This window comes from Syngnathus floridae, chromosome 4 (genome assembly GCF_059516105.1).
Source record: "Syngnathus floridae isolate MCC-2025c chromosome 4, RoL_Sflo_1.0, whole genome shotgun sequence".
In the NCBI taxonomy this organism is placed as follows: domain Eukaryota; kingdom Metazoa; phylum Chordata; class Actinopteri; order Syngnathiformes; family Syngnathidae; genus Syngnathus; species Syngnathus floridae.
In genome coordinates, this window is record NC_142416.1 from 9,114,173 (window position 1) to 9,123,242 (window position 9,070).

The 9,070-nt window shown below is 44.9% G+C and overlaps 1 protein-coding gene and 1 pseudogene across 1 annotated transcript; both read right to left on the reverse strand.

Moving 5' to 3' along the window:
• Positions 1-331: 331 nt before the first annotated feature.
• On the reverse strand, positions 332-1,830 carry LOC148398783 (uncharacterized; annotated as a pseudogene).
• A 1,765-nt stretch (positions 1,831-3,595) lies between these two features.
• Positions 3,596-7,193, reverse strand: LOC148398784 (uncharacterized). The gene is made up of 6 exons (XM_088373464.1): positions 7,050-7,193; positions 6,824-6,917; positions 6,630-6,744; positions 5,076-5,232; positions 4,934-5,005; positions 3,596-3,793 (listed from the first exon to the last, which is right to left on the reverse strand). Exons 1-6 carry the CDS (start codon positions 7,159-7,161, stop codon positions 3,783-3,785), a joined length of 561 nt encoding a protein of 186 aa, XP_088229590.1. The 5' UTR covers positions 7,162-7,193; the 3' UTR covers positions 3,596-3,782.
• Positions 7,194-9,070: the final 1,877 nt, after the last annotated feature.

The following is a 9,070-nucleotide window of genomic DNA, read 5'->3' on the forward strand; positions in this document are numbered from 1 at the left end:
GAGAGGCAGTGCCGGATTTTAGCAATGCGTCGGAGGTGGAAGTAGGAGGTCTTGACAACTGAGCTAACGTGAGGGTGAAAGGACAGTGTGGGGTCAAAAATAACGCCAAGGTTGCGTGCCAGGGGGGAGGGAGTGATGTTTGTGGAGTCGATGGTGAGTGTGATGGATCCAGTTTTATTAAGGGAGGATTTGGTGCCTATGAGGAGGAGCTCTGTTTTATCACTGTTGAGTTAGAGAAAGTTGTGGGACAGCCATGTTTTTATTGTAGAGATGCAGGTTTCAAAGTGGGTGAGGGAAGGGTTATGGGTTGGTGTGGTGCGTATATAGATCTGGGTGTCATCCGCATAGCAGTGGAGGTCCAGATTAAGTTTGGGGATGACATTACCAAGAGGAAAGAGGTAACAGATGAATAGGAGGGGGCCAAGAACTAAGCCTTGGGGGACCCCTTGTGTAACGGTAGAGGATGGATGTGTGACTGGAGAGAGAAATTAACTGGTTTCTGTTGGTGAGATAGGAGGTTAGCCAGTCGAGTGCAGTGCCCTCAACACCTAGTTGGTGCAGCCTTTGGAGGAGGATGGAATGGTTCACAGTGTCAAAGGCTGCGCTAAGGTCAAGTAGTACTAGGATGTTGAGGGCACCAGAGTCAGCGGAAATGAGGAGATCGTTGGGGACTTTAACAAGAGCTGTTTCAGTGCTGTGAAGTGGACGGAATCCGGACTGAAAGGGTTCATAGAGGTTGTTGGATTGGAGATGGGTGTGGAGTTGGGTGGAGACAATGCGTTCAAGGATTTTGGAAAAGAATGAAAGGTTGGAGATGGGACGGTAGTTGGAGAGGTTGAGTGGGTCCAAGGTGGGCTTTTTGAGGACGGGGGTGATGGCTGCAAGCTTATAGACAGTGGGAAAGTGGCCGAGGGATAGAGACTGATTAAAAAGGGTGGTGAGGTAAGGGAGGAGGACAGGGAGGCAGGCCTTAGTTAAGGTCGTTGGAAGGGGGCCGAGAGAGCAGGTGGTTGTCTTGGATGCGGTGATGATGTCTAGGATGGTGGAGGAGTCGACAAGGGAGAAGGCAGTGAGAGAGGGGAAGGGCGGAAGATCGGGAAGGGGGGCAGGAGAGGAGAGGAGGTGGTGGAGGAGGAGTTGTTGATGGTGACGGTCAGAGAACTGTTGATTTGGGCAATTTTGTTGTTAAAGCTGACAAGGAAGGAGTTACAGAGGGCGGGTGAGGAGGGTGGCTTGGTGGTCGGTGGCTGGAGCAATTTGTTGACGGTGGAGAACAGTATGCGGGGGTTTCGGTTGGTGTTATTAATGAGAGATGAGAAGTAAGCAGATTTGGCAGCAAGAAGAGCATCACGATAGGAGGAGATGTGTTGTTTAAAGGTTTCAGCATGAACGGTGAGGCGGGTTCTTTTGTAGAGGCGTTCGAGTTGACGGCCAGTTTGTTTCATGGAGCGGAGTTGCGGGGTGTACCAAGGGGCAGAGTTAGTGAATGTAACAGAGGAAGTTTTCCAGGGGGCTAGGGAGTCAAGGGAGTCAGAAAGGATGTTGTTGAGCATGGTGGCAAGGTCATCAGGGAAGGAAGAAGTGAGGTCGGAGGGAAGGGCAGAGGATAAGAGCTGGCAAAGCGTGTTCGGGTTTACAGTCTTGATGTTGCGGTAGGAGATGGTGCGCTTTGTGGAATTATGAGGCGAGGGTAGAGGGGCGGAGAAGACGATGCAGAGATGATCAGACAGTGGAAAGGTGAGAGGACGGGGGTTGGATGTGAGTGGAAAGGAGGAGCATACAACATCCAGGGTGTTGTGCTGGGTGAGATGAAAGCAGTCCAGAAGGGAGATGAAGTCAGACGTCAGTGGAGCAGTTGGCTGGTCGATGTGGATATTGAAGTCACCGATGAGCAGGAGGTGATAGGAGACTGAGGATACAATGGTGAGGAGTTCAGAGAGTTCAGAAAGACGGATGTGACTTTGGGGGCGGTAGATAAGAACAGCAGTAGTGGAGTTGGGGAGGGAAAAAGCGAGATATTCAAAGGATGAAATAGATGGGAGGTTGAGGTGCAATTCAGTGATGTGTAGGGACTGCTTGTGGAGGACAGCAATACCACCTCCTCGCCCAGAGAGGCGGGGTTTGGCAATGTAGCTGTAGTTGGACGGAGTGGCTTGGTTGAGAGAAAAAAAGTCTGAACTGTACAATGCTAGTAGACAGTGACAAGTTTGGCTGCGCATACACAAACCCGGCGCCAAAGTTAACAAGCTAATCGACGCAATACGCATCAATACAAGCACTCGTTTTTTTTCTACTAAAGAAAGTTTATGACCATCAAAAATGAGTGGAATTGCTGGACCAAGGAAGAAGCCAAACCGTATCATTTTCGTACAAAGGAAGTTGTGCTTTACCTTATTGACTGGGTGGACCTTCCCTTAAGCACAGCTCCATCTAGTGGACGCATGATGCAAGCCTAGTCAACCCCAGTCTGATGCAGTAGCTTTGATTCTATGTGTTAGATAAATTGTATATATGTGTTATCATGCGTTCCCTAATGAGTACTTATTAATAAAGTTATTGCACAGAATGCTTGCTGTTTCGCCTTGCAGACGTCCACCAGTCCACAACAAGTCATACGATGCTGTCTGGAGCTTCCTGACCTTCTACATCTCTGGGAATCCAAGAAAGCTGTTGATAGCTCAAACTATTTTGTTGATGTCTGCGCTCAAACTATTTTGTTGATGTCTGCAAATGGCATTTCGTCTATGCACTCTTTTCTCATGGTGTCTTGTCTGTGACTTCTTTTTTCACATAGCATTTTGTCCTTGCACTCTTCATGTTTCTCATGGCATCCTGTCTGCAACGTCTTGTTTCACATAGAATCTCGTTTCTTCTCTCATGAGACAAAGCCCACGCTTCCCCCCACCTCAGGGGCTAGTCTCACATTGTGGGTAGCGCATTCCTAAATAAAAAGAGTGAGGAGTGTAAACAGACTTTTAGTGTATTCGGATTGCTGTAAGTCTGGATGCACTCCTCGCGAGAAAAGACTCAATATTCTGCCTCACTGGTTTTGTCTGCTGATCCTTTTGCTGATTTTGAACCTGACACTATGCGTCTTTTAATCCGGTGCACCTTATCCATGAAAACATTTCTAAAATAAAAAATTCAATGATGGTGCTCCTTATAATCCAGTGCGCCCTGTCGTGTGAAAAATACTCTGTCAAAAAAGTCTGTCAGAAAAGTCCTTTTCCACCCACACCCAGCCTTGCCTGGCGACTCCTGGATGGCTGCCGGGACAGACCTGCACCTTCTCGGAAAATACACAACATACTTAAACAGTGTATTCAGAATGCCTAAGAAATTTTGACCTGCGTGTAAACGTAGTCATTGGTTAGTCTTGCCCTATCCACAAGGAATCTTTGTGGTCTTGCCCTATCCACAAGGAATCTTTGTAGTCCTGGAAGTACAGCTTCCTCATCCAAGCGAACGTTACTTAAATACACTGATTTCTCTGTGGCGTTTCCACATTATTTTCTGTCGTTACGGCAAAAATATCAGCGTGTATGCAGATAAGTATCCAAGCGTATAAGTCCATATGTCCACACTGAGAATCACGTTATTTTCAGCTGTTTTAATGATTGAATCAAAATATTTCAATCGGCTCACGGCACTTAACATGCGAAGAGTCGGAGTTCAAGGCAATCCCATGCTGTTTATGCCGCACCAGCTAACTTTCAGCAAGCGTCGTCTGGCTAGCTCGTGTGATCAAACCCGTCCCGAAGTTGGTCTGAAGTTGGTAAGGATTACTCCATGGCTGCAAACAAGAAACACATAGACAAGTATAGCAGTAAGTAGTAAAGTAAAAGGAAAAAGTTGTGCTAATTGTAAGAATTGACCCAAAAATTATCGTTAGAATATTTAAAAAGTTTTTTAAAAAATACACACACACACACACACACACACACACACACACACACGGTGGAAGAAAAAAAAAAAACTATGTAGGACTCACTGGTAATAAACAAGTAGAGGTAAATTGTCAAAGAAACCTTATCACTGATTTGTGTTGGGTGACGAAGGGCAATAATGTCTATTTGTATGACATGGCCGCTCGGTGGCGCACTGGGTAGCACGTCCGCCTCACAGATAGGAGGGTGCGGGTTCGATTCCACCTCCGGCCCTCCCTGTGTGGAGTTTGCATGTTCTCCCCGAGCCCGCGTGGGTTTTCTCCGGTTTCCTCCCACATCCCAAAAACATGCTTGGTAGGCCAATTGGAGACTCCAAATTGTCCCTAGGTGTGAGTGCGAGTGCGAATGGTTGTTTGTCTCTGTGTGCCCTGCGATTGGCTGGCAACCGGTTTAGGATGTCCCCCGCCTACTGCCCGATGACGGCTGGGATAGGCTCCAGCACGCCCGCGACCCCCGTGGGGACTAAGCGGTTTCAGAAAATGGATGGATGGATGGATGACATGAATGTGGATAATGGTTTCAATTTGGGGATTTAAATGTGCAAGCAGCTTTGTTCATCCAGGCATGCCAATGTTTTTTTTCCGAATGTTTCAGAAACCGGACTTTTGACTATTACACAAACATTTGAGGTCGGCACTATTAATGGTCGCCAAATTACATTTGAGCAGAATTAGTATGCATTTATTCTTTCATTCATTATCCGAATTGGTTATCCTCATGTGGGTCAGATGCATGCTGGAGTCTATTCCAGTTTGCAGGCGATGGGCAAGGTACACCTTGAACTGGTCACCAGCCAATTGCAGGGCACATATTAATGTTTTAATCGATTTAGCTTTGCTGAAAGGTCTTACAACCAATTCAGGAATACTAAGTTTAATTTAAATGTATGTTTGCTTGGAATTGCTCCATTGAAAGATTTTATGAGCAAGGAAGGAATTAAATTTTTGGGTAAATTTCTGCGGCGGCGCTGCTTAGTTCAAACTTACTCTGCGAAGGGATCCTAGGGAGACGAAAATGAATACTTTCTGGCTCGTTCTCTGGCTCGTTCTCTGGCCCGACTGCGCATCAGGAGGAAATAAATTATTTTTGGGTAAATTTCTGCGGCAGCGCTGCTTGGTTCAAACTTACTCTGCGAAGGGATCCTAGTGGGGCGAAAATCAAAACGATCATTTCCGGTCATTTCCGCCGGTGTGTCGGAGAGCTCCATGACCCGAGCGCCACTGGAACGGTTGGGCTGCAATTGCGCTGAATCCAGGCTATCACCTTTAACGCAACCTGGAGTTTTCTGAAGAGGAATCCAAGAAGAGCTTACCATACAATCCTACAAGAACAAAGTTTTCACATGCTTGATAGGTGTGAAATGCGGTTGAAGAAATGCTGGTTGTTCAAATAAACTTCACAATCAGGTCAACGTCATGTTATTGTACAATGTTTGTATTGTATATCGTTCAACTGTTCAAAAAAACTCGAAGAACGAAGAATTTCACAGATTTGTGGGCGGGGATATGTAAATACGCACATGAACGTTTGAACCACATCGTGGTGTTATTGTGCAATGTTTGTATTGTTAAAGTTTGCCATATACAAAGTTTGTGGGATTTGTGGACGGGGATATACAAGTACGCACATTATCGTTTGCACAATGTTGTGTTATTGTGCAATTTTTGTGTTGCGTGTCAGATTGTATATAAAGTTTGTCGTATGTAAAGTTTGAATGAATACCTCGTTGACTGGTTTGACATTTCCTTTAGCACAGCTCTATCTAGTGGATGAACAACGCAACCCTAGTTGAATGCAATAGCTTCTACTATGCGCCTTTTAATCTAGTGCGCCCTATATTTGAAAATATTTCTAGAATAAAACATTCAATGAAGGTTTGTCTCACAATCAAGTGCGCTTTATAGTGCAGAAAATACTGTAACCAAAAAACATTGCCCAACAGAAAGAAAACATGAAGCAGCACATTGAAAATATTGTTCAGGCCATGGATCAGCTCTTGATGGAGCTGCAAAAGGAAATCTCTGAGCGGAAAGCAGCCCTTCAGAAAGAGATCGGTCATCCTAAATTTCAGCTCGAGCAAGCGGCGCAGCGGAAAGCCCGGCAGATTTGTCAACTACAGATTAGCTTTTTGCTGCTTTACAGCAAGAATTGGACACCCTTTAAGATACTTACTTAGTATGATCAGACCAAACAAAAAGTGAAAGCGCAGCAAGCAGTCCGAGGTGCTGAAGAATGAGATTGAGGGTTTGAAGAACCAAATACAAAAGGTCAGAGTCTGTTTAAACTAAAGAAACAAAGAAATGGAAATTTCAAAGCAAAGGAACAAGTATGAAAGCCTAATAGAGTCCTATTCACCAGAGGTGACCATGCTGAAGGAACGCATACAGAATCAAGAGTTTGTGAATCCGAAAGAAGGTTCTTCACAAACAGATATGCGACAAAAGGAGACCAGTCAGCTCAAAGAACAGTTGGCATTGGTGAACAATATGCTCACCGAAACCGAGCAGAGGGTTGATTGACATATGGACAAGCTGCGCATGCACTGTACTCATCTGAGGAAATGCATTCCATTGTGACCAATGACTATGTGTATTTTATATACGGACATTTTATAAAATGACCACAATAAATGGAGTCATGAACACAAAGTGCCTCTCACAACCTTTGAGCAGGTGCTCATACCTGTAAAGAGAGGACGCAAAGTTTCTCTTCAAGTTCATTCACTTTTTGCTCAAGTAGCGAAAAGGTCATTTTGTCCACTTTTTCATTTCGGAGCTCATCGAGTTGCAGTTGTAACCTGAAAGAAAGAAATGTGGGAATGGTGAATGATAGCCCATTTAGGGAGGGGGGGATGTGGAGAGGAGAGTTTGTCGTACTTAGTCTCAAGTTCATTGATTTTTTCCATGATACTGAGCTCATGTTCCGCTTCAATCCATTCCAGACAAAGCTGCTGGTTGTTAATGTGAGATTCTAAAGACACCATAAAGAAAAGGAGACAAAAACATTAAAGGCAAGCTATGCAATATAATCCGTGTGCACTTTTGGTTTTCTACATCACCTGTCAACCATCTTAAATAAAACACAAAAACACAAGTTGAGCACCTGTTTGTGCAAGGATACCCGTTCTTGAACCGTTTGCACGAATCAGGTCAAGATGATATTCTCGACGTTTGGCCATATCCAACAGAAGTTCCCTCAAGTCGGGGGCGTCCATTATTAAATCCCGAAGAGAATCTCTGTTGTGGGAATAAGTAGTCAAGCAAAGATGAATGAATACTCAATGCTTTGAATCTAATTAGCTCACATATATGTCAACGACTTTTTTTGTACGGTTAAGTACTCCGGTCAAATTCATAAGATCCTTTGGAGACAACTGCCGGGCGGATTCATAAGTGCCATTTCTCTCACCCCTGCTGGCAGGAGCAAAAGGCGAAATTTAAACTGGCTGTCTTGAAAGAAAAGGCACAGATGCAAATCCACGACAGAATGGTCAACATGCTAGCAAGAATAAACGTAAAAATATCCATTCAACTGTACAAGGGGGTATTCCAGAAAACAAGTTCAACGTACTCTGAGTATCGCTCAACTCTGAGTTGACTTGCTCTGAGATGGGACCCTCTGAGTTTTCGGTTCCAGAAAAGCTGATCTGAGTTCGTTCAACCAACTCCAAGTATGTTAATCTGGATTGACGCACGTGCACAACTCCTCTAAAAAGCCATTATCAGTCGAGCCCCGATACCACGAGTCACCACGAGTGTGTGACGTCATATCCGGGGCGCCATTTTTCTTCCCCAGGTAGCAAAAGTGCCGGTCAAACAGCAATGTTTCAGGCTATATATCTCTTGTCCCTAAGAGGTGTTGTGTTATTTCTTTTTTGATATTGTACATTTACTTCATACTAAATCAGTGCCTGCGTTCTACAGTTTGACCAACAGTACCCTTTAAATTGTACAGTAATCCCTCGTGATATCACTGCTGTTTGACAAATTGTAATTGTTTTTACTTTGTTGTGCAACTCAACCAGTGCCTGAAAAGCCAACGACCAGAAAGACTGCTTGCAGCTCCGCTCATTTCCGTCGGTATGTCGGAGGGTGTCTTGACCTTAGAGCGTGCGTCTCTGAAATGGATGGCCGACGATGGAGCTGAAGGCACTGTGTGGAACGTCTCATCACCTCCAACGGCTGCTGGAGTTTCCTGAAGAGGAGTCCAATAAGAGTTTACCATACAATGCTACAAGAAGAACGTTTTCACATCCTTGAAAGGAGTGAAATGCGGTTGAAGGAATGATGGTTGCTCAAATAAACAAAGTTCAGAATCATGTCAACGTCGTGTTATTGTGCAATGTTTGTATTGTATATTGTTCAACGTTCCCCAAAAAAACTCTTCAATTTGGACGCGGAAAAATTCGACGGATTCGTGGACGGGGATATGAACTCGAACATCGAACTCAGATCGATGACTCAGCATTTTTTTTTGCATATGTGAACACGCCAACCGTACTCAGACCCCTTTAAAACGAACCGTACTGAGACCACCAGTGTGGTTTCTGCTACCAATTGGGACCCTTCTCTCCCTTTCGATGGGCTTACAGGCCACCGAGCAAGACATCCACACTAGTGACCCAAGGGAGACCATGATTTGAGCATCAGGCATGCTGCCCTGTAAGGCTGAAAGAATTCTTTGTCCACGTTGTGTTACTCGCACTTCATGTGGGGTTGGTCTGTCTTAGGCTAGTACCAAAAAACACCATGATTTCTGTTTAGTTTATTAATTCATTAAATAGTGTGTGATGGGGTTTTCACTGTGTAATTGATGTTTTTACAATTGGCACATTCGGAGTTTTAGTGTTAGGGTGTTAAATTCTTATAAACCAATCGTCTTTCCCTCCTCACATGCTGCTGGCCTGAGTGGCCGCAGTGGCCTGTCTCTCTGATCAGTGTGCCGCCAAGAGTGACGCTGGCCAGCAGGCCAATCTTAGGCTGGCGCTTGGGGAATACTCCCGGTTATTATAGTGTGTGTGTATATATATATATATATATATTATGTGATTATTCATCTCTGTGTGCCCTGCGATTGGCTGGCAACCGGTTGAGGGTGTCCCCCGCCTTCTGTCCGATGCCTGC